The 24,494-nt window shown below is 51.3% G+C and overlaps 8 protein-coding genes across 8 annotated transcripts; all 8 read right to left on the minus strand.

Annotated features, from left to right (window-relative positions):
• Positions 1-285: 285 nt before the first annotated feature.
• On the minus strand, positions 286-2,097 carry Z519_02985 (lysine-tRNA ligase; the record flags this gene model as incomplete). The annotated part of the gene is made up of 1 exon (XM_016760738.1): positions 286-2,097. One exon carries the CDS (start codon positions 2,095-2,097, stop codon positions 286-288), a length of 1,812 nt encoding a protein of 603 aa, XP_016622588.1.
• A 573-nt stretch (positions 2,098-2,670) lies between these two features.
• Z519_02986 (uncharacterized protein) lies at positions 2,671-3,183 on the minus strand (the record flags this gene model as incomplete). Its single annotated transcript, XM_016760739.1, has 2 exons — positions 2,671-3,085; positions 3,149-3,183. The coding sequence occupies 2 exons, from the start codon at positions 3,181-3,183 to the stop codon at positions 2,671-2,673; spliced, it is 450 nt and encodes a 149-aa protein (XP_016622589.1).
• An 845-nt stretch (positions 3,184-4,028) lies between these two features.
• Positions 4,029-5,453, minus strand: Z519_02987 (uncharacterized protein; the record flags this gene model as incomplete). Its single annotated transcript, XM_016760740.1, has 3 exons — positions 4,029-5,228; positions 5,281-5,337; positions 5,388-5,453. 3 exons carry the CDS (start codon positions 5,451-5,453, stop codon positions 4,029-4,031), a joined length of 1,323 nt encoding a protein of 440 aa, XP_016622590.1.
• Positions 5,454-6,022: 569 nt separating this feature from the next.
• Z519_02988 (uncharacterized protein) lies at positions 6,023-6,631 on the minus strand (the record flags this gene model as incomplete). Its single annotated transcript, XM_016760741.1, has 1 exon — positions 6,023-6,631. One exon carries the CDS (start codon positions 6,629-6,631, stop codon positions 6,023-6,025), a length of 609 nt encoding a protein of 202 aa, XP_016622591.1.
• Positions 6,632-7,460: 829 nt separating this feature from the next.
• On the minus strand, positions 7,461-9,167 carry Z519_02989 (uncharacterized protein; the record flags this gene model as incomplete). Its single annotated transcript, XM_016760742.1, has 3 exons — positions 7,461-8,563; positions 8,661-8,943; positions 8,997-9,167. 3 exons carry the CDS (start codon positions 9,165-9,167, stop codon positions 7,461-7,463), a joined length of 1,557 nt encoding a protein of 518 aa, XP_016622592.1.
• A 4,494-nt stretch (positions 9,168-13,661) lies between these two features.
• Positions 13,662-14,583, minus strand: Z519_02990 (uncharacterized protein; the record flags this gene model as incomplete). Its single annotated transcript, XM_016760743.1, has 2 exons — positions 13,662-14,344; positions 14,451-14,583. The coding sequence occupies 2 exons, from the start codon at positions 14,581-14,583 to the stop codon at positions 13,662-13,664; spliced, it is 816 nt and encodes a 271-aa protein (XP_016622593.1).
• Positions 14,584-15,116: 533 nt separating this feature from the next.
• Z519_02991 (uncharacterized protein) lies at positions 15,117-17,568 on the minus strand (the record flags this gene model as incomplete). Its single annotated transcript, XM_016760744.1, has 2 exons — positions 15,117-17,042; positions 17,098-17,568. The coding sequence occupies 2 exons, from the start codon at positions 17,566-17,568 to the stop codon at positions 15,117-15,119; spliced, it is 2,397 nt and encodes a 798-aa protein (XP_016622594.1).
• Positions 17,569-23,037: 5,469 nt separating this feature from the next.
• Z519_02992 (uncharacterized protein) lies at positions 23,038-23,609 on the minus strand (the record flags this gene model as incomplete). Its single annotated transcript, XM_016760745.1, has 2 exons — positions 23,038-23,455; positions 23,509-23,609. 2 exons carry the CDS (start codon positions 23,607-23,609, stop codon positions 23,038-23,040), a joined length of 519 nt encoding a protein of 172 aa, XP_016622595.1.
• Between the last annotated feature and the right edge of the window lie 885 nt (positions 23,610-24,494).

Below are 24,494 nucleotides of genomic sequence, written 5' to 3' on the forward strand. Positions count from 1 at the left end.
GAATACTAATCTAATCTACCTCTATGGGCGCGCTCGCACATTTCTATCCTTGGGGGTGTTATCCGCTCAGCTCAGCCCAGCCCAGCCCAGTTAAGCACAGTTCGTGGTCGTCTCGTGGTCGTCTGCTATACGCATACGCATACAACTCCCTCTACACACTTCGGCACACACCCACACCCAAACCCGCACATCCACATGCGCACCGAGATAGGAAAAAAGGGCATGAGCTCATCAAGTAACACTTCAATCCATCGCAACGCAGCAGCAACAGCAGCAATAGCGAATCTAAGGCTTCGGATAAGTCGCCGGGAGTTCGTGGACCGAGGGAGTCTTTTCCGCACCACCGCCACCGGCGGGGGTCTTTTCTTCCTTCATGAAGGGGAAGGCCAAGACCTCTCTGATGGTGTAGTTGTCCGTCAGGAACATAACCATCCTGTCGATGCCCATGCCCCAGCCGCCTGTGGGCGGGAGGCCGAACTCGAGCGAGGTGCAGAAGTTCTCGTCGATCATCTGGGCCTCGTCGTCGCCCTGGGCCTTCTGGCGCGCCTGCTCCTCGAACCGCAACCGCTGGTCGAACGGGTCGTTCAGCTCGGTGTACGCGTTGACAATCTCCTTCTTGCACACAAACGCCTCGAAGCGCTCGCAGATGCCCGGCGATGAGCGGTGGTATTTGGCCAAAGGCGACATGATCTGCGGGTGGCCCGTGATGAATGTCGGGTTGATGCACTTCTCCTCGATGAATTCGCCCACCAGCTTGTCGAGCATGCGCGCGTTTGTCTCCGGGGGGGGGCACGTCACGTTGCACTTCTTCAGGACGCGCTTGAGGAACTCGTTCGTCTCGGCGGTGTGGAGTTGGTCGCCTGAGGGGAACTTTTCGCCGGTGGCTTCCTCGAGCGCCGGGATCATGTCGATGCGCTTCCACGGGCGCGACCAGTCAACTTCGTAGACTTCTCCTGTCTGCGTGTGGAACGTTGTCTGGTACCCACCTGCGACTTCCTTGACAAGCCCGGAGACGAGTTCTTCGGTGCGCTCCATCACATCGTAGACGTCGGCGTAAGCCTCATAGAATTCACAGGTGGTGAATTCGGGGTTATGTGTCAGGTCAGCGCCTTCGTTGCGGAATTGCTTGCCCAACTCGTAGACCCGTTCGATACCGCCCACAACCAGCATCTTGAGGAAAAGCTCAGGTGCAATACGCATGAACATGTCTGTTTGGTACTCGTTGATGTGCGTCTTGAATGGCTTGGCTGTGGCACCGCCAGCGATGGAATTCATCATGGGTGTTTCCACTTCCACAAAGCCGTTGGAGTCGAAGTACCGACGGATGTAGGAGACGATCTTGGCGCGGGTGAGGAGGATGTTGCGCGACTTCTCGTTCATTATGAGGTCGAGGTAGCGTTGGCGGAAGCGCGTTTCGACATCTTGAAGGCCGAAATGTTCCGAGGGGATTTGGTGCAGGCAGGGTGTGAGAAGAATGACTTGACGAGCAAAGACGGACAGTTCGCCCTCATTTGGACGATTCTTGGGTGCGGTTCGACCTGGGTATCCTATGACTCCGATGATGTCTCCTCTCCGCAGGTGCTCGTGTTGTGCCTCAAAGGAGACGCCGCCGTCGGCCTCTTGCGCTTGACACATTATTTGGACCTTGGTGCCATCGCTGCGGATGTCGTAGAAGACTAGCTTCGCACCTGCGGCTCGCTTGACATAGACCCTTCCTGCCACCCGTATCTCCACCTCCTTCTTCTGTTCTCCAGGCTTGAGATAGGCATATTCCTCAACAAACTTGCTCAGGTTCGTGTTGACCGAAAACTTGTGAGGGTACGGGTTCGGATCCTTGGTTTCTCTCAGCCGATTGATGCGGCCACTTCTGATTTCAAAGTATTGGTTCGGGTTCAGATTGCTCTCGTCGAGCTCTGCATTCGTGGCCTTCTTCTCGACCTTGGGCGGCGCAGCCGCGGCCTTTCCCTTCTTTTTTTCTTCCAGCTGTCTTTGCTTCTGCCTCTTCTTCAATTCTGACTTGGACACTCTCTCGCCAGTGACCTCATCGAGGTGGAGATTGGCAGTGTCTTGCGCTATGGACTCGGTCGTGTCCGCCATGGTGAAGGACGAAGAGGCCGAGGAAGGACAATGTTAGGGCTACGACCGTCGAGAAAATTGCAGATGAAATCCTGGATTGACGAGGCACAAAACCACAGAACAAATTGTTCTTGAAAAATGACTCACTTGGTGTGGGGTCGCGTGCCTCACTGACTCATGTAGAGGGCAAGAGGGGCAGAGAGAAAAGGACTTTACGCGCACCGCCTACGCGCCTCTTCTTGCACCCATTATCGTAGCCTCATCTAACCAGTATTATACTTGATTGGCGAAAGGTAGGATCGCCTCACGGGACTTCAAGCACAGACTATGCGAGGCTACGTGAAAATGAGTTCCAACCGGCATGCTTCGAGAGCTTCCACGTGTCTAGGAGAGGGGAGTATCAGTTTCAGCCTTGATCAGTCCTTCGGACACTCCAGCTTTCATATCCAGGCGAACCAGGACATCTCGGACTTCGTTCATGAGTGCCCGTCCCGTCCTACAGATCTTACAATGCCACCCCGAGGTCTAGTCCATCATCTCTCCCGCTATTCCCACGTGTCCCTGGCCGCAATGCTAACGAGAAGGGATCCTCTCTCAAATCATCTTCCACGCCGTAGCCAGAGACAAGGCCCAAAGCCCGCCTTGCATCAGCCAAACTGGGCCTCCGAAAAGCCTGCCACCTCCATTCTTCGCCTGGCCTCTGATATAGCCGAGGGCGTACACGATTCGGAAGAAGAGCCATCCAGCTCCCAGAGCGAGCGTTGCCGTGGGATACTCCAATCCTGCAAACAGCATGTAGGCGATTGTCTGCGGCATGTTCTCCAGAAGATTGGCGTGCGCTCTCTGGGCACAGTTGAACTTGTACGCAGCTTGGCTCTCCTTGGCTTTTTCGTGCGAAGCGTAGGCGTTCGGATAGGGCACTCCAGCTGGTTTGCGTAGTACCGTTACTACGTTGCCTTGGATCCAGGACAGAAGCGGGACCGCCCCTAGAGCGACGAAGACGACATAGCTTTTGAGTATTGTCAGATCATCATTCCAGACCTTGAAAGACTGGTTGCTGGGTTGTTCTCACCTGTAGTTGTCGGGCACTGTAAGCGTGTACGCCATTTTTTGATTCCCGGCGTGGTTTGTCCGATTTGTAGCCGTCAAAACTGTGGTTGTTGTAGTCAATGGAATCCGTCGATGCTCGGCTTGCAAAATCGATGGTTTAAATTGGAATTAGAAGAAGCCAAGCTGTCAACAAGGCAGCAGTTATTGACGACAAGGGCTTCAGTTCGGATGCGTGTCCCTGCCGAGGGCCTGCGGACGAATTTTCATCCGAGCAGCATTGATGCCAGCATGTTCCTCCGATTGAGGGTGAAATGCGCCTTGGTCCTCTGGTCAGTGTCACAGACAGTCCCTTTCTTGCTACCTATTTGGTACGGCATCCCCAGTGAGATTTGTCGACTGCGCCTACACGAAGGCTAGTAGGCTCTTCATGTCGCTGACGAACTGCAGCCCTGGAAGCTGCCTTGTCGTCTAGGACCACGTTGTTTGCGAGCGATTCTGCCAGGGTTCCAGGATCTGACTGGTAGGTCATCCTTGATGCGCTCGACAAGATGAGAAGTCATGACTGGAAGATCAGGTAGATTGGACGGTAGAAGTCGAAGATTTTTATATGGCCCTACCTCTCCCTAATCGGCAATAGTTCTGGGCGCTTATTATTCATCTCACCTCCAAGGCTGATTGCGTGATAGAAGAAATGATAACCAATCATAGGGAGAGATCTTGTCCCGGGGTACTGGTACATTACTTCACATTTGAAACTCATCGTAAGTGCGGTGGACCTGTGGAAGGATGCCTCATAACACAATCTGGTCCTTTTCTCTATGGCCTGCTTCTCCCGCCAAAAAAAAAAGGTACCGCGTCTGCAACGTTCTCGAATTATTCCGCATGCTCAAGACCAAACCAGGCTACATGATGACCTCGTTGGCAACATCGCGCTTCAACTCCTTGTACGGCAGGCAGATGCAGTTTTGAACCCGGACCTCATCACCCACACCACATTCCTTGCCGAGAATAGTAATACTTTGGACCTTAACGCCGTTCTTGATGATGGTGGTATTGTGGTTGCTGACAGGCGTGGGAGTGCCTTCCACCCTGGCCCAGGCTCCCACACGGCTATTCCAGCCGATGATTGCATAGAGAACGCAGGCATCGTGCTTAATCTCGGCCTCATCGAGAACAATGGCGTCTTTGACACGTGCGCCTGCCCCAATGATGGCCTTGGGACCAATCGAGACATTTGGCCCTAACTTGGCTGTGGGGTCGACTTGGGCCGTAGGGTGAATGAAGACAGGGGGGACGATGCTCGCAGACGGAGGAGTAATCTCTTCTGACTGCGACTGGAAAGCTTTCTGCAGGTACAAGGCGTTGGCCGGAACTGCGGAACCAGCTGTCTTGATCTGACGCCAGAAGTCCTTGGTTTCATGGACGAAAAAGCGGTTGCTGTCAGCCAGATCAGGTAGGATGTCCTGCTCGAGGCGCATGACCTCGTTCCTTTCTCCATCTTCCTCGGGGTCGGCCATGAAAGACGAATCGAGGTTCTCTGATGAAGGGTAGGAGATCATTCGGGGGCGCTCGGTCTTCCGCTTGATGGCACTCTTGATGGAAGGGAAGATGGCATCGGTGGCGAAGAGATAGACACCACAGTTGATCAAGTTGGAGATGTGGCTCTCTGGCTTTTCGACGTAGTGAAGGACGCGTTTCGTGTGGGAATCGGACACAATGCAACCAAAGTTGGTAGCGGCATCGTTGCTGATGCGAGTGCCAAGAATGACCGCCTCGGCGTCTTTCTCCTCGAACAGCTTCAACATGGCCTCGAGGGGGAAGGAGCAGCAGACATCCGAGTTCAGCACGAAGAATCTGTCGGGTCTGCCCTTCAGGATGGCATCACGGAAGTGATAGAGACCGCCAGCAGTGCCGAGGGCCTGGTACTCGCGCAGGTACTGGATCTTGAACTGAGGGAACTCTCGCGAGGAGTCTTTGATGAAGTCACGGAAGACATTTTCTTCGTAGTAGCCAATGAGGATAACCTCCTTGATGTCTGGTACTTTGGAGACCGCCTTCAGGCAGTGCCAGATGATGGGGTGGCCGGCAACATCGAAGAGAGGCTAGATGTGGGTTCGTAAGTGACAACCGGGCCGGGATCGAACAATGACCTACCTTTGGGACATCGAGACTCAATGGCCGGAACCGTGTGCCTCGAGAAGGACCTCCGACCTGCTCACGTTCAGCTGAGTCCTCTGTCGATCTTGATTCGCTGGGCTCACCAAAATGACGGCCTTGGTAACAGCCTGGGGGCCCGTGGCCTTTTGGCGAGATGGAACTCTCAACATCTTCGACTCGTTGATGTGAGCAAAACGAGATAGACCAGAGAGAAAATGATATTGTGAAGAACGAGTCAAGTGACCAGATGTCTCTCAATAAAGCAGAAAGACAACAACTGAGGCTGGTGGCCGGTGTTTGAAAGGCTGAATGAATTGTACTTGAGGCAACTGAGGCCACGGGGTCACTTTGCTTTTCACCGCCAGGGCGTCGCAACTATATCTGTGCCAAGCCACTAAGCTGCTTCTGGCCGAGTCACTCATTCACTCATTCCACATCCCCTTCCCTTCCACTCCCTCGGTGACCCCTGACCACTTCCAAGGGCGGTGAAGGGCTGAAGATTGTTCCAGGCCCTGTGCTGCCCTGTCTCCATTCTTGTCTACCAGGTATCCTACGCCAGCCTCTTGAGCACGTGGGCCAATAAGACGTTCAATATTTTTATGAGCCATGGCGCATCGTCATTTCCCTCGTCTCACAAATCCCCCTTATGTCAACTCAACAACCGGCTGAATAGAGGTTGATCCCCCACTGCCGAAAAGTGATCAATTTGGTCAAGCTCCATCAATATGCACTGAAGTTTTCACTCACGCTCTTGCATGATGTCTTCCTCTGTGAACTCTCGAAGCACCCAAGTTTGAGCCACACCACCAGTAAGGGCGGCGGTTCCGACCTCCTTCTGGAAACCAAGGCTCGACGTCTCCTTCCAATACACGATATACTTGCTGTGAACCTCGATTAGGCTCATCTGGGGATCTTTCCATGTCCCGTCGTGGACACCGTCCTTCAAATCGCCGAACCAAGCACTGACTCCCGAGGTATACAGCTCTTTGACCCTAGGATCGTCACTGCTGGCCGTCGTCGCGGCGCCACTGATGGAAATCCAGTCCTGAGTCTTGCTGTCTTGGAAGATGATCTGGACCTCCTTGTTCTTGTCGAGATCTTGGAATTTCTTCGAGTGCCTGTTCGCCAGGTACAAAATGTCCGGTCCGGAGCGCTTTGCAACAGCCATCGAGCGGCCAACAGGTCCAACCCCCTGACGGTATGTGCTCAGCATGCTCATCTTTTTTCCGTCGATGAGTTCGTAGCGGTCTTTCCACTGGCCTTCTTTGGGAGTTTGTCGGTCATACTGTTTTGCGACCGAGGAATCGATCTGGGAGTTGACTTCTCTTGGATCCAGTGCTTCGGCCATCTTGAGACGTGCTATTGCACCAACACGTCGAGTCTGAAATTGACGTGTGGAAAGACACCCTACTAAAAAAAAAATAGTTTCCGAGGTTAGGGATGTTGTAGGGAACCACCTTGCACTCAAAGTTAGAGGCATTGTAAACGCACAGTAACCCAGGTCTAAGAGGGCATAATTTATTCAGTCCTGGTCCATGAAATCATCGTCACTTGCTTCGAATTCGAGATATATGACGGAACCATCCACTTGTCTTCCATATCAGTAGCCAGTCAGAGAAGCCGCTGCCGACAGAGAGCCCAATGCGACACCTTCTGACCCACGAAGCGTGGCTCACAACATCTTCTGTACGTTGTCAACGCTGCTCCGGTTTGCACGGCAACCGGCCTCTGATTGCGTTGACTGGATGGATGGATCAAGGGGAGACAAAAGTCGTGACGACAGCACATGCCTAGGCAACATGTCTCAGGCTGAGACCATCGGAGTCGCCAAGTCAGTGTTCGGAATCCGGGCATTTGGCGATCCGTTAGAGGATCAACTTGGCTCTTCACAGTAAGGTCTATGTCATTATATAAGAGAGATGGATTGCGCACAAGAAGAGCGGCTAGCGGCCGGTCTGGTGAGACCGCCTCTGTAGAAGAGGAATCGGTATAATTATCCAACCACATGACCTTGTTAGCGGCTTGTATGTGTTATTGATTCGTTGCCTTTTCTGCAGAAGAACTGAGTAATAATCAGACATTTCTTTTGCCTCGTATCTCTCTAGTGTATGAGAGGTCCAGGGCCGACAGCGCCTCCATGACCGGAATCCATCTCGAGTGTAATTTGAATGACTGCTTTAGCGACCGCCGATCTGCTTCTTCGAGACCGGTGGGATCCAGCAAACCGCCACATTGATGGCGATGGTGATGACGCCAATGATCCAGAACGACTTTCCATAGTCGGTCTTTAGATAGCGGAAGACGATGGCGAAGATGATACCACCGAAATTCCCCATGGCGCCAGTCATCCCAGAGACCACCCCGTTTGCATGCGGACTGACGTGAGGGACCAGCGCGAAATTGGCACCATTGCCTGCCTCCAAGAAGAAAGCCATGCCGGCGATGAGGCCGAACATCGTGCTGGTGTCATGGGGGTCGAGAATGCCGATGACAATGAGAAAGATACCGGTGACGAGGCCTAGAGTGTGGATCCAGACCTTCTTTACCCAGACGGTAGGAAAGCGCTTAAAGAGCAGGTCCGCGAAAATGCCTCCAGCAGGGCGATAGACCACGTTAAGCAGGCCGAACATGGCGGCCCATCGCCCGGAGGTGGTCTGGCCCAGCTGCTTGAAGTTCTTCTGGTAATATGTCCCGAGGATAGAGTTGATTGCGAGTTCGGCGCCGAAAGAGCAGAAGTAGCAGAAGGCGAGGACGAGGGTCTGAGGTGCGAACATGGCTTTGACGACTTCCATAGGCGTAGGTTGCACAACGATTTCGCCGCGAGCCGTGTCTAGCATTTGTTGTTCGGTCATTTGAGCCTCGTGGTCAGCGTAGACGGACATTTTGCGGTCGGCAGTGGCATCGTATTGCATCTTCTCGCCGGCGGGTGGACTGCCTAAGCCTGAAGACACCGAAGGAGGCTTGTCCGCAATGCTGACCCTGGGTCTATCGACAAGGGTAGCTTGAACACCGTGGGCCGCAAGGTGAGACTCTGCGGCCCGATGGCGATCGCTCCACTTGCCCATGGGTGTATCCTGGCAAAGCACAAGCAGGCCCACAGCAACGGCCAAGATAACGATGCCAGGTACAACAAAGGCCACACGCCAGGCGGTATGAGGAGTCAAGCCATCGCCCAGGAGAGAGTCATAGATGGAGGGCATCAAGAAATAGGTCACACCACCACCCGCATTGCCAAAGCCAGCCGTGAAGGCATTAGCGGTTCCAACTACATTCTTGTCAACTGCAAAATGTGTTAGCCCGTATTGGTATTTGTAACAGAGTAAAACCAATGACTCTTTGAAAAAGAAACAGGGGTGTCTTCAAAAGGGGGTACTCACAGAAGCCAGTACTCCATACTTGGCACGGGACGAAGCTGCCACCAAGGATGCCAACAAAGAAGCGAACAGCGAAGAGCTGACTCTTGGTGTATGCAGCCCCAGCCAAGAATGTGGGAATGGCACCCACAACCAGGCAACCAGTGAATGTCCAGCGAGATCCGAAACGATCGCAGCATGGGCCTGCAATCAGTCGGACTAGCAAAGTTGCACACAGGGCGATGATGTTGGAATTGGCAACGTCGACTTTGGTCAATTTGAGGTCTTTCTGGATGGTGTCATGTAACTATCTCCTGTTAGTCGTCTCTAACACGTATGTCGTACTCGGGAGTTGCTTACCAAAGGAGGGAATGCATACCATGACCAAAAGGCCACGAAGAAACCAAACCACGAGAAGAAAAATACTCTTCCGTACATGTTGATAGGGTTCAAGAATGGAATGGCGCGAGCCTTGTAGGTAATAGGATTGACCTCAGGGGCCCGAAAGGGTAAGCGGAAGTCAATAGCCATCGTGCCAGATGATGATACGGTATCCTCTTGGTGCTGTTGTTATTGAGTCGTCTCGACCACGTTTCTTCCAGGAGAGATGCTGGATGCGTGAGCTTGATGTCTGAGGGAGACGTCTGAAGGAGATATCTGAGGGTACATATAACTTCTGGAAAAGGCTTGGTAAAATGGGAGTCCCTCGTGTTCTTGCAAACTCGACGTGACGACTTGTTGTGCTTCTCCGGGGACAAGGTGAAGCTGTCCTTCGAGACCACACTTTCTCTGAAAGAGTATATCCGCGGCAGATCTCTCGCAGAGATTGAGTTGCTATGGACAAATCAGCGTCCTCCAACAGACAAGCCACCTCTGAATCAGGCCAGAGCCTTGCTGATAACGGAATTAAATGGGTCTCTTCTCGTTAGAACTGGCTCCAGTTGATCAATGACGAGTTCCGAGGCGGTGTCTATATTCCTCAAATAGTTGAACGTACACACAATCAACCACCTTGTCAAGTCGTCCCGGAAGGCCTTCTATGTTCATCACGAGGGGATTCCTCCCCCCAAATCACGGAGAGCTTATAGGCCCCACAACTTTGTGATTTTGATAAAGGCTACTTCAGCCCTGCTAAGCATTGTAGGCCCTTTCAATTCCTGTCCATCGATGTGGTCACAGAGCCTGTCAAGATCCTAGAGTTGGAATAGATTGTCGATCCAAGTGCCAGGGTCGATGGACGAGCGCGATAAGTTGGCATTCGCAGATCCTGCTGCGTCGTTCGAGTCGCTTGCAGAGCAGGCGAGTTCAGTTGGCACAGAATAGATGTGATTCCGATCCTGAGCCAATATCCTTGTGGTGCCTGAACGTCCAATAATACAGACGAAGTTGTGATCTGTCGAGACTTCAGGCAAGATTAGCATTTCGTCTCTTGACTTGAGGTCCGATGCAGAGGACGTGAAACTGTGGTTGGACAAGGCTTATCTGAGGCATCCGTGCATTGGACCAACCTGGTGGATCCTGCTTATCAGACCAGCTTTGCTCGCATATCTAGCGCCTTCAACGCATTGTCTTCCTTGTAGCTCGCATGGGGGCTTGATAAGAGCCTGGTACTCCTCTCTGGAATTTACCTATAACACTGCATCGTCTCCGCGGAATACCATGTCAGATAACCGACCTCAAGTCTAGATCCCATGGGGCTGAGGCCCCTGGTCACTCGGGTTGAATGAGGTGCGGATGGATATACCAGCCGCGACCTTCGTCTGCTGGGCCATTCAGTGTCTGTTAGCCCATCTCAAGACATCAAGCGCTTCGGAGATATGGCAGCGAGACCACACAGTGGGTAGGGTGTAGGCGTTGGCCAGTTGTTGAGACGGAGAAAACGAGGATGTGGTCGAGACAACGCCCCTTATCGAGTCGGTCAACTAACCAATCAGGCTCGAATATCGTGGCTAGTCCATTTCGGGTCGAACTTTCTTGGCAACTCGCCAAGTGCTTAAAAACTGCTCCCCAGCGCACGTGCAGCTTACTGTCCCTCTCACCTTCAACTCAACCTGCTCGAGGAACAGCGTGAATAGGTGAAGTGGGGTGAAGAGGGCCAGTTCATATAAAACTCCTTACATTGCTTCTTAAGGAAGGCTGAGACAATGTATGGTGTAGTCAGTTAGTCAGCTGATGCCGTTAGACACGATTCTTGGGAGCGAAGAAAGTCTGGGGCTCTGCGTGTTCTGGGTACGCCATCCCAGAACTGAGTCTGTCCCCAGCCCAGCGGTCCTGGGACACGTCGATATCTAACACCGCCCACCCAGGCGTTGCAAATTCTGGGGAGATTCCTCCGTGAGTACCAACTTGGATAGTCAATCAATCCTTCCACCTCAGGCGGTCCTTCGATACCGAAATGAGGTAAATTGTAGCGCTGGTTTTCTAAAAGTGTGTACGAAGTATGGGCAAACCATGTGCACTCTAGGTACGCCCCTACTGCCTAGCGAAGCCTCTCACTCGTTCCCTTTCCCATCAGCACCATCATGCCGTGTTTTCTAGGGACGAGAAAATCATGGGGAAAAATGCAGCCATCGTGAAGTTTCTTGGAGATATCGGCAAGGGGAGACGTCACTTCGCGGCCTACCGAGTAATTGGAGAGCCGACCTGACAAACACTAATTCCCTGACGACCTGTACAATTGTATCGAGGATCCAACTACAAAATTATGCATGAAAAATATGCTTCACTTTGTCGACATCCTCCATCAAGCTTATCGGCGCTTGGCAACTATCCTAAATCCAATGCGCGTCTTTCAATTCGAAGACAGGACCAAATATACTGCCACTGCCGTGGACAGATCTGTATTAGAACCCCACTTGCTCGATATGCAGCTTGCTACATGAGATGCAGCCGCGTTCTGCATATTCAGGTCGCAAATGCACCGTTGTACCAAGGACTGTTGCAGCCTATGAAATCCTCAACGGAGATGCAGCATGCGGCCACAGATGCATTCCTGCTTGCAAGATCGCAGGACCTCGAATCCGATGTCTTCTGACAGACTGACAGTGCTATAGTCAATTGGAGGCAGAGTAGGAGCCACTGTTGTCGCGAGCGCATATCCTGCCGAACAATAGTCGAAGTAGACCTCAACCGCGGTGGATATCCCCACATTGTCCGTACATCTGCTCACCATGGACGTGCTCACGTGGGAACTTGCCGCGCTTTGCTAGTCGAGGCCGCAGACGCACTTGTTGTACCAGGGAGAGGGACAGCCTATAAAGTTTACGACGGAGGTGCAGCAGGTTCCCCAAATGCACTCGGCAGCACAGTTGTGCAAAAGTTGCCATCTGGCATCATTACTTAGGCTGCAGGTGCTAGGACCTTGAGCGGCGGTGCTCACGAGAAGAAACAGTAGTAGTTCGATAAATGAACGCATAATTCGAAATGTAAACATCAAGAGGTGATGGGATGTGCGAGTTGGCAGCCTTGTTTTCTGTGAGCATTTCCGCGGTCATATTTTGAGATATGGGCGCTCACCGAACGATGACAAGCTCACGTTGCAGTCCATAACTTCCGCTCAGGCTACCTTTCATTAAATTTCACCGGCATTCTCTCTCAGCGTGCTCTGAAGGACGTTGCTGTCCACACCCCCAAAGTCCAGCGCTTCATATGGTGTTAGGCAATTCGCCAAGGCCGCTAGTCCCTATCTGGCGGGAGATGCCTACTCCGTTGTCACCAGTGTGGCCAATCACGGGGCCAATAACTTTCTTTACATTACTATTGTCGTGGAGATATAATACTTGCTACAGCTGAGTTACTCTCTGTGACCTCTTGGGGAGCGGGTTTGCATACGTTAAGCTTGACGCACTGGTCTTTGATTCTGTCGAATGTTGAGATGCTGATGCTATTGGCCGACAGATGCTTTGTATTGGCGAGGTGCGGTGGATCGTCAAGTTCGTCTGGATGTGATGGTCGGCATAGATGGAAAGGAACCTGCTGTCCGCGGCGATAGAGGCGGCTGTGACTATCGATGTCTTCCCTGGCTTGCGCGAGCCGGGGGTGAGCAACAGGGCGACATCACCCTCGTCCCAAAGGGGGGTGAGTTCGGGGCAGTTTTTCGTCAAATTTCCCTGATCGAGGAAAACTGCCAACAGCTAGACTCAACGTTCGACTGTTTGAGAAAGAATGTCAGTAGTCAGGACGTTTCCCTAGAGGGTTCAACCTACGCCGGGCCTACTTTCTGACCCCCCAACTGCGTGATTAATTCCCAAGCATTCATTATTCACCCGGTGCAACACCACCGAGGGAAATGCGCGCAGGTAATTTGAACAGGATCGTGGAGTATCTCCTCAAGAGTGAACATTTGCGAAGACATACCCATACGGAAGGTATTTAACTCAGACCTGTCTCAAAATGCACGATAACTCCATTCATGAGGGTTAACCCACAGCCATGGAACGCCGAGACGAAATGGGAGATTGTGCATCCTTTACACCTGCAAACTTGTTCACGGATGCTTGATTGTAGAGGCGGCGGACAGTACATATTACAGTGCATGGCCGAGAGCGTTGCGTTTTCGGAGACAGGTGATATAGTAAAGCCTGATACACCAGTGTCTCCATGCAGTGGTACTACAAAGCTCGTTAGCATGAAGCGTCCGTCAACAGCCTCGCTGGGAAGGGCATGTGTCAATAGACGTCAGATTCTCCTCTTTGATAGGATGATACAGTGTGTGGTTTGCCGAACACCGCGAAAGTACATGTCTCTTATCCCATTGTGATTTAAATCAAGTTCGCATTTGCTGGAAATAGAGTTAGCACAATTAACGGGCCCCGTCGTGTATCTTCTACTAAGGGCCCGCAAAGGAAAAAAAGTTCGAATTCAATAGACCCTTTTTCTCTGCATTTCCCGACCTATGTATGAATACAGTGATGAGAAACCCTCATCTTGAGCCACCTTTTCCCACCAGTGAGCCACCAGCATCTGCCCGATGTTGACGAAGACAGCCAGGAAATCATCGTAATAGTAATAGAGAAGGAAAATGGATCACGACACGGTTGCAAACTTCTTCTTCCTCGCCTCTGCGGCTACACGGTCCGCGTCTGTGGAGAACGCCCCTGAGGGCTTCGTCACCCCAGAAGGCTTCTCTCCTGCTCTCCGCCGTGAGTTATCCCGGCCGCCTCTTCCGCGGAATCTTCCACCACGGCCTCGCCCTCCCCGACCCCCAAAACCCTTTCGCAGACCCGGATCATCCATGGCATTGCTCTCTTCAGTCCTGCCTCGTTTCCTTGAGCCACGCTCACGTTCTTCCGGTAGGGCTTCATCCAACTTTCCCATGGCAGTCTGACCAGTTCCGAAGCGTCTCGCGCGCTCCAAGGCTTTCTGTGCATCACCGTCTGTGCTGCTTGTTCCTGTTTCACCGTTTGCAGGAGCTGTGCCGGTGCCGAATCTCTCGGCGCGGGCCTTGCGCTTGGCCATCTCAGCGTCCACGTCTGATTGCGGCAGGTTTAGGGCGTAGGAGGCGGAGTTGGCAAGTGCAGTGTCGGTATTTGCGGAGGGGGATTCTTTCTCATCAACGCTTGTAGGCGCTGTCGGTGCTGCCGCTGTCGCTTCTGCTGCTGCAGGTTTCTCAGACGCAGTTTCTGATGCCGGCGCTGGTGCTGTGGCAGGTTCTGGTGCTGGCGCAGACGGGGCAGTGGTAGACTCTGCCGAAGGAGCTTTGTCGGCTTCTATGCGCGAGTTAATTCAGACATGCCCTGCTGCGCACCGCCATTAAGCCAAAGGAAGGGCAGAACGTCGTAAACAGAGATTGCGCTTAAAATGACCCATGCGTACCATTTTCTTGAGCTGCTTTATCTGCTTCATTCAGCCTTGCTACAAGTTCTGCCTTCTTTCCTGAATGTGGTAGGCTGCGCGACTTTAGGATCTCTATCAGCTCGACCACCGTCTTCTTAGAATAGTCGACCATGGTTGTGGTCTGGTCAGGGATCTGATTCGGAATAAGACGCGCCACTGGCGCTGGACAGGAGGCAAGATCGGATCACGAAATCGATAATCAACGAGTGGAGAGATCTGCACCGACGAGCAGAGTTGGAAAGCGATTAGGCCAAGTAGTATGAGATCCTAATATCCAGAGAATTGCAACAATATTTGACCTAGTTTCAGCGCGTTCGCACAGCCACGCAGTCGGGCACTTGGGCATTGACCATTGTGGGTCTCGGTATGGACGACTATATCCGGCCGCTTTAACACTCCAGTGGCTAACGTCATTTTGCGGCTCTATCAATTTCCTTTGCCACTCCTACCTGTACTTTCCACCTGGCAGTCAACAACATCAATGAGATATTGGTATCGCAGTTCAACTTATTTGGGTATACGGTACCAGATTTTTGAGTTTTGAGGACTCGTCACTGCCATGCCTCTATCAGGTAGGCATATTTCCACCCCACAAACTATCAGCAATGAAGGATTCAATGCACCCTACTACCCCCCTTCTTCCCCTCAACCCCAAATGATCAACTTTTGAACAGGACTTTGACCCATCCACTCCTTGATTTTGAGATGCTGGGACAACTTCCAGGCCCAATTGGCTCGGTAGTAAATTCCACCGACATTCTCCAGCAGCATTAATGCCACGGCGTTTCCCCCTTCTTTCAGCCCAATCACGACAAATTCTAGACTTTCTGGTTGTTTGTCTCTCCACGCGGGATCGATATAGCAACTAAATAGGGTGTCCCCATTGCGGCCCTGAACATCGTACGGGAGAGTTGAGCCAGGTTCGACATTCTGGTGTGCTGAGAAGGGTACTTTCAATGCTGCAACACTCGTGTAGAAGGCGATCAGATGGTCCGGATGTTCGTGGCAGGATATCAAGTCCTTGTATTGGAGTTCTTGACAGTTGTCTGGCGGATTAAGATGAGACATCAATCTGGAAACTCGCTCATTCTCTTCCGCCATGCTCTCCGTCGTCGGTTCTGGCTCCTTAAGGTTCTGCTTCTTCATAAGATCTCCCAACATCTTCATTTGAAATTCTTCAAAAGAGAGGTCCGGCTCTGCAATGGCCTGCTGATTAGCCAACCTGATAAAATCCATCAGATCGTCCGTTTTGGACGCAGCTGGCGACTTCACAGAAGGTTCTTCAGGCTCTTCGAGGAAAAAAGGCTTGAGCTTGCCATCGTCACCGAACACGAAGAACTGCATGGGTACGGTTTCCTCGGGCATCTTGTATCCATATGCGCCGACTGTGCTTCGTTCCGCGGCGAAATACTCAAAGGTCCACTTCCAACCTGCCCATGACCAGCTTGGAAAATCTGCCCGCCTTTTGAAGACACCTTGATGAGGATCAGTCCAGAGCAATGAGCGACCAAAATACTTCTTCGGCAGACCAAAACAAAACGGGCCGAGCGATTGAGAGAGCACTTTGAGTATACCGGAGAAGGCAGGCAGCGCATCTGAGTCGAATGTCATGTTGCGCCGGAGGTAGAACGCAAGCAAGCCGTCGTAGTAGTCCTTCCACACTTCCTTTGGATCCATATCTTCTGAGATGTTGTTCAGGGTGAACAAAATCCACTCGTCGTCCGACTGAATTGGCACTGATGGGAGTAGCCCAAGAGCAGGAGCCACTGTATCGTCTCGGAACAGGGATTCTGAGCATTTGAAAAAGATATACGTCTCAGTGAATACCAGGAGCCTGTTCCCGAGGATGTATTCTTGATATGTCCATGCTCTGGTGTTCCATTGCGACCGTTTTGCGGAGAACGTTGTGGTAGCGAGAGATGTCATGAGCTCTTTGCCGTCCACAGTCTCCTGGTAAGATGCAAGGGCTCGCTTCTTCTCGCCCATTCCCGGTATGCCGTAGTCTGCACCATCTCCAGCTGCGACTATCAGAACAGCCACTGCACGTCCATATATCTCATCCATCAAACCGATCTGATCTTTCTTGTCTTCGTCATCATCTTGAACAATGCAAAGAGCATCAACCCATAGGTAACGCACTCCTATGTTCCGGCAGACTTGCATGGCGTCTCGTATGCTTTGCGGGATCTTGCTGCCCAAGGATCCGAAGAAGGCTTCGTTCGTTGAATCTGCAACCACGTCTTTGGTGAGCATGAATTGCGCAGCCATGCCCCAGACATAACTCAGGGTTAAGTACTCCTTGACAGTAGAGCCGTCAACGATGCAGTCCTTCTCCACATCAATCAACCTCCTGGCGGGCGATTTGTTTCCTCCGTGTCCATTGCATTTGCTGCCATGTTCAGTTTTACACACGGTAATCCATCTCCTCACCACATCGAAGTCAATTTCGTCATTCTTCAATAGCTTACTTTGTCGCCACTCTGTATCGACTGCTTTGCCTGAGGTTGACCCATTATCTGTTGCACACTGTGTGATATTGAAATGCGGAATGCGTTCATCCTCGTAGATATACTTTTGAGCATTAGATGCGTCGTAAAAGAAAACAAAAAACTTGTGACCAACTTACGACATGCCCACTCTTGCGAATATCCCGATTGTCGATCGTATTCTTGTAAACCATGGCTATCAATTCAATCCACCTTGGGCCCCCATGTCCGTGGCCGCTATTTCGCCCCAGAACTGCATTCGGCGGGCCGTTTTCTCGCAGACGTTCATAAAACGGTTGAAACGTCCTCCAGACTAATCTGCACAGGGAGCATCTGTGGTTTCTCTGCAGCGTAGGGGAATCCCACAAGTACGATCGACCAACTTCAGGGGCATCATTTATGGTACCATCACCTAAGTTGAGCGGATCTACATTCTTGACGTTGCCACCAGTCTTGCAGATACCGCACAGAATGTCTTCGGTTAAGGCATTGTGTGGATTTGGGTGGTCGTCGGGGTATGGCAGGAGAAATTGAAGAGGGATTTTCATTACCTCTGATGTACGGAAGAGGGAGCTGTAGGCACGATTGTCGGCTGGGAGTGGGTTTGTCATTTTTGCGGAAAACGTTAAAGAAGCCTCACTTGAATTGATTTCGTATTTGAGATCCTAAGGGAAAGAGAGATGGGAAAGCCCGCTGTACGATTGCCAATGCTTAGGCAAGGTGTGAAGGCTCAGCTGAAAGGGAGGCTTTGTTTATTGCGCATTCGCATGATACGTCTCCAGTCGGCTGTTATATACGGAGCACTGTTGATGGGTGCGACCGAAGTGAGGCGGCTGGCGTCAGGCGGAGTTTCAGCCGCATTGTTATGAGGCCTTGCGCCCGGACTTCTCAGTCTAAACAAGGAATGGCGGTTGCCTTCGTTCAAGGCAGCAGTTGTGTCCTAAGTGCACTCTGAGCAACAATAACCGAGCAGACCTTTCACAGATTCGGGACTTTACACACGCTACTCGAGGGCGCCCCTCAGAGCTTGCCAAACCGACCGCGGGATTGCACAGCCACAGCTCGGGGCGGCTCAGTCGTATCTCTGGTTGAATGGAGCGATGTTCACGTCCAAGAGAAGAATGGGGTCTTCCTCGCAGCCTCGGAGTCGCGAGGGACGATGGGCGTGTTTTTGACGTTGATTGATTCTGTGAATGCACTATTACACTGTTTCCTCACTTGCTTCAATTGGCCATCATGAATACATTTGGACTGTTGGAAATACTTCTATTGCGTTGCGGCTTCAGTCATTCCCACAGTTCCTAGGCAGGCTCCGCAACTAAGAGTCACTGGTATCCCCCGAGATGTCTAGGATTTCTCCAGCGTTTCTCGGATAGTATCCACCATATTTGACGTGTCGCTGGTACTTCAAGACACCTGAGACACAAGCCGAGCGCAAGAAGACAGTTGAATTCAGTTTCGACCTTGACGGTAGCTCTATGCTCAAGACAAATTCGTCGGAGAGTAGTGGTGCAGGTCCTCGATTGACTGACCATATATGTCATCCTCTCGACGTAGACTTTCCAATTCTCTCCATTACTGGATTCTTTGTCGAGGACTATCCCCGGCAAATTGAGTCTGCGCAGGTGGGCTTCAACGGAAAGATTAGGAAATCTCAAAATGGACGCCTCGCTGGGTTTGTCTAACCCTGTCACGTCTCCTATTGTGGGTGACCTTCCATGTTTGAGGTACAAGCAGGTATCGCGACTGTGGGCACTCAGAGACCAGGAACAGTCATAGAGTCAAATTTCCCTGGGACACCAGACTGCCAAGGACCTTGACCGTCGCCAATTGACAAGTCTTTGATTTGTAAATTTTGTGGATAATGAAAGTTTCGTGGATATCGTTGATTGCACGGCCCGATATGACTGGTGGAGGTCAGATGGACATATATCAAGGGCACTGGGTGCAGAGATGATGAAGGATAACGGCTTGGTAAATTCAAACTGGTGTAGAACTTGTAGCGCAAGCTCAATTTGGAGAGCGTGTAATCGATCAGGGGATGGGTTGGTCTCTTGCATGATAGGCCCGCCAAAGTCAGCAGAGCAGAGATACTATCATGCTTAATACTGCGCAATTAAGCGAAAAGTCTTGGTAAACAAGTCGAAGTCAATCGGTCGGTGGTTTTGGGTCCGCTTCCAGCGCATGTTGCACAGTTCAAAAAATGTTGAGGTCAGGACGTTTCTACATTAGTCTTATTCCTTTAGCTTTCGGCCAATTCCTTCCATGACGATCTTGGAGGTGTTGGCCGGGAAAGCTGGGAAACAAAATTCATGGACCATATTCTGACCGCAAAGTAGCAAGAGGTCTAGCGCTAAGAAGACCTCTTGGAGAATCCACACTCTCTTCCAATATGATCTGGATCCGAATTTGTCCACGTTAGCCAGAAAGGAATCCAACTTTTCAACCCTGTTGTAGGGCCATTCGTGTCGGGGTGAAGAGGGGTTCAATCTTTCGTAAAAACTGTTTGCATTCAAATGGAGCGCCCAAGCCCGATTGTCGTCATTCAACGCGTCAAAAATCCAGTCGCTGTTAGGCCTGTTTTGCCCTCGCCACGAATATACACGAGATGAGTTTGCGTAAATAGACCCCATGATACGAACCTGACGGTTCCCGTTCCAGGACAGATTGTTGGTCAATGCTTATTGCGTCTATCCAGAGAATGACGTCCTGTTCACGCTGACGCCGTCGACAGACACATAGAAACTCAAACAGGTTTCGAGTGATGAAGGATTGATGACCGTTGACAAAGATGACTTTTGGATGTTCTTGATGACCCCGTTCGTAGTCTTCGGCAATGTATTTACACTTACAGAGCGAAATTTTCGCCTTGGATGGATCGCATCGTAGAGTATCAGCCGAATTGCCCGCATGTAGGTGAAGGAATCGAAAGGAATCTTCATTAGAGTCGAGTGACCGATACTTAGAGTCAGATGGAGGCCGAAGGGTTAGGCTGTATGAGAGACTCTCTTCCAGCCTTGGGTCGTTAAGTTTCCGCGATTTTGGCCTCTTGGAGGCCTCATAGACTAGGTCCGACCACTGACGAACCATTTATTGTAAGAAGATGCAACAAAAAAATTTCATTTCTCCTGGAGACTTCAAGTGAGCAAAGTGAACGGGAGGTTGGGTGCCATCTCGTAGAAATCTGAAATTTGAGATGCGATATAATTGGGCGCTGGGAAAATGTAATCCTTTGAGCAATCGCCTTGTCAAAGTCTTCCAGGACCATGAGAAACAAGGAATCATAGCCGCAGTGCAAAGTGAGGCCGTAATGGCAGTCAGCGCCTCTGCCGTATGACTTGAGAACTGGACTTTTGGGGAATGGGGACAAGCAGGCTCGCAGGCTCCAGGAAGGGTAGGTTCGCCAAGAATGCAGCCTATTTCTACGGTGGGCGAAACGTACATGAGCGTACTTTACAGCAACCAAGGCTGAGGATCCTTTCCCTTTCTTCTTCCTTTCCCTGATTCCTTCAGAAAATGTTTCGCGCTGTGCTGCTGTCATTGATCGTATGTTCCTCTGCGCTGACGTCGTGCGCTCTAACAGTCAAACCAACACATATTTGTCCTAATCAGAATCCTCGTCATGTGGATTGTGCTGGGGACTCATGCCCAAGGCTGTGTGTGATCTTCTTCTCCTTCTCCTTCTCCTTCCTTCCCCTCCTCATCATGATCCATGTCGATAAAGTTAACGGGATGATCTGGGTCTGTGCTCATATCCAAGAAGTTACTGGGGTACTACTGCCTGTGCCCGTCTACATCAAAACCTTCCCCCTCACCCATGTCATTTTAATGAGCGGCAGTGGTGTCATGTTCGTCGAACGCTCCCGGAAAGCGGGTCCCTCCTGCTTGCATATGCGGTGGCAGCATATGGGAATCTGAAACTGAGTCATCTGCTAGTGGTGGCATGTGAGTTGGGCCGGATGGAAAGTGACCCAGCACGCTTCCCAGGATGCCAGTGGACATACTGCCGCTCGAGTGCGTAAACGGCTCTGTATAAGAAGACTAGGAATATTAGGTCGAGAATACAGACGGATCCCGGAAACTCGAGTCTATAGTGTCCGTCAAAGTGCTCGAATGGTTGAGACATCATTATCACCGTGCACCCCGAGGGGGGGTCATGGGTGGCAAGTGCTGCGGACCAGGCGCCTGCTCTGGTGCCTGTTGAGTAGCAGGGGTTTGGCGTCGCACCACAGCATTCTGGGCGCCAGTTCCTACAAAGTGAGGATTTTACCGTTGCCAGTTGTATCTGATTTCATCGACCGCACTACCCCGTATGCGATCATTGATGACAGGGTTCGGATGAGCAGTCGGTGCATGAGATGCGGGTGTCGATGAATGATGGGAAGACATGATAATACGACTATGCAAAGAATTGATTTTGCTTTTCTGCTCGAAGACTGTCTGCGCTTTCTCTCAAATGATTACCAAATAGTAGTCGAATATCTGGGTTCCGAGAATAAAATATAATTCATTTCATGTCCTTTTGTTCACGAATACTATACGTTATTATGCTCGATCATATCTTTTACAGCCGCTGTTCTATTAATATTGGATTTGCCTAAATCGGGGGGTGACGGAGACCGCAACCTTCAGAGTAAGACTCAGCGTTTACAAAGGAGCTTTGGCGCGGTGACATAGGCCGGAAGAAGGGCCAGTGCTCAAATCTATTCGACAATACCGACGCGAATTTTCTTCCACGGTCTCCATCTACAAGTAGTGGCGCGGCTGAATGAGTGTTTGGCCTCACAATCGGGGCGGGCTCGCCCACGGTAGTCACAATAGGCGATTTTCATGGTTTGTATTGGGAAAGAATTCGGGCGCAAGAGATAGATCTGACGGTATTGTAATCTAGCTATATACTCGCATGATACCAATAGCAGGGGAAGACTTCTTCACACCTTTAGCTATATACAGTCCTTCTTGCCGGTTGTGGACGGCTCCCTCATTGCTACGATCTTCTTGTTCGTGCTTACGTTGGTTGGGGCCCACCAAATGGGCCTCCATGAGAATTTGGTCTTTGGCTCGATGGACTGTGGAGTAGATTCGACTTTAACAGGGTATTTATCTCGTGTGTCCAAGGGATTGCCTTCATGAATGGTCAAGTCCTCGAGAGGGCAATGATGCGAGTACTCGTACAGAGGCTTACTGGGAACCAAGTCTGGAAGGGTCTTCCAGATCCGATAAAAGGCATTTTGGGATTGTGCTTGATAAGGGAAGATCGAGTATTGGCTACCTGAAAGCATGCGATATAGATTTCTGCCCCTGGATCCCAATACATCAATTAGCCCGTGGAAATAGCAACCATTTCATTTTTGCTCGTCCCAAATCTTCCTCACCAATTGTTCCCGAGTAGTCTAAAAGCCCATGTTTCGAGAACCTCGGAGGGTTCGGTGAGGATTCGGGGACGATGCGCCAGCCAGCCTCGTCCCTCGCCAAGATCCCATCCTCTGACACAGAATCTGAGTTATTTTTTGGAATGTCCCTCCCGGCTGAAGCTGTGCAACTGATCGGATCTTAGCCTCTTCCAAGCCGCGGGTTCAGCTGGGATGGTCTAAGATGGTTCCAAGGCTGAAAGCCCTAATGCCTCACTATACCCGATCTGGATAAGTTATACGGCGAATCATTGGATCAGAGGGCGCAACTATAACCATGAGCAAGATGAGGCACCGCCAGCGCATCAGTCTTTGGAACAGTTCGCTTAAGTTAGGAGGGAGTCATTGACGAACGTTGGGCTTGGCTCTGACGAGCGATGCCACTAGGTCAAAGATATTCGGAGGAAAGGGAAGGGCTCTGCGGTCCAAAGAAAGATTGACATAATCCGCCAAACTGCCGAGGAAGTCGTATGTCCTTTTTCGGCATCAGTTCTAAGCTGAACGTGTTACTCAGGGCGCCTACCTCAACCACAACTGTATCAGAATTAAGACGCTAGCAGCTTTGTCTGAACTCTGCAACAGCCAGCCACCGAAAGACGGTTATCGATCTCTTAAAAGAACGGGGGCACATTTACGGAGGTTCTATCAATGGGTCTGATTTGGCAGATCCTATTGGGTAGCACCCTCGCTTGCTTCTGCCCCCCGTCTCCTTTCAAGGCTCTCCTTTGACCACACATCTTCATCGTTATACCTTTCGTCTTGGTATACGGGGACTTTGTCCGAGAGGATGATCCACGGCTGCTTCTCAGAGGCCCAGATGTGGGCATTTGGCGGGAGCACGTCGGGATTGTCCAAGGTGCCCACACGAACAATGCGGATACGCTCCTTCACATTGGTTGTGTTGTTGAGGTAAACACTCCAAACAGCAATCTTGCATCTTGGACAACGTGCGATGCTTTGACCGGCGCCGCTTTCACTCGGCACGGTGATCCATTCCGGCTCCTTTTTCAGGAGTTTTAGCCTGTCAGTTTCGATCATGGCGTTGAGCGCAAAGGAAGCTCCAGTCTCTCTCTGACACCATCGGCAGCTGTGCCGTTTCAGCAGAGGACGTTCACATGCACGATAAGGTTTGCAACTCACTGACAGCAATGAACAATCATCGGCTCTGTCATCATAGCGTAGCGCACTTCTCCACAATCACAACCCCCCTCAATGGGGAATGCGACTCCTTGTGGCGCCATGGTGCGAAGCTGAGACTTGATTACGGAGATGTTGAGAGAAAAGTGCTGGATATGACCGTTCACTATGGTTGGCTCAGGGGAGCTCGATCACACATCGGCTCTGTTGAGAAGCTGAAGGATTTGCAAAGGAGGTTTCTGCGGCACAACCTTTGTGCGTTTCCCCGTCTCTAAAACCTAAACCATCCCGCGCATCAGGTGATCGGATAAAGCTGCCCAGTGGTCACGGTCGACAGCGTAGGGATCCTGTGTCGAGAGGCCACATCGGAGATTTTGCGCCAACAGGAGCACGGGAACCTCCACAAGGAGCGTGGTAGGCACGCGGGCGGCATTCGCCAGACATCCCTCGGAGCGCAACCTATCAAACGTTCTCGGTATCAAGATCAGCCACAAACAGACATATTTGCCCGTCTCTGGATGCTAATTGGTGGTGAGCAGACAAACTGGCGGACGCACGAGAGAGAAAGGGGAAAAAGAAGTCTGGAGAATTCACTTTCGGAGGATTTTTGAAAGCCATGGCTTGATGGACAGACCCGCACGTGTGAAGGCCTTGTACTGGTAGAGTTTCCCTAGTGTATGCAGAGCGCTAAAGGAGTTGCTTGCTGCATTGTTGACTTGCAGGAGCACGTTAGAGAAGTGTGACTTACTGCAGTAGGAGTGATGAACGTGCTCTCAAACCATTGCCAAATCAGCCACAATGAGAGAATGTGTTTCACGTGGTGATGGCAAGATAAACAATATTGTGGCAGAGACCAGCCATGTTGCCATCATCTTCCGTGGTGGTGACATTAATGTGTCTTTACCCACCTGGAGACAGGTTTCTTGGACGACGCGTCGATCGTGATGGGGCGCAAGCAAGGACGAGGCCTTAGTTGGTATTACTCCATT

The sequence above is a fragment of the Cladophialophora bantiana genome (genome assembly GCF_000835475.1).
Source record: "Cladophialophora bantiana CBS 173.52 unplaced genomic scaffold supercont1.4, whole genome shotgun sequence".
NCBI classification, from domain to species: domain Eukaryota; kingdom Fungi; phylum Ascomycota; class Eurotiomycetes; order Chaetothyriales; family Herpotrichiellaceae; genus Cladophialophora; species Cladophialophora bantiana.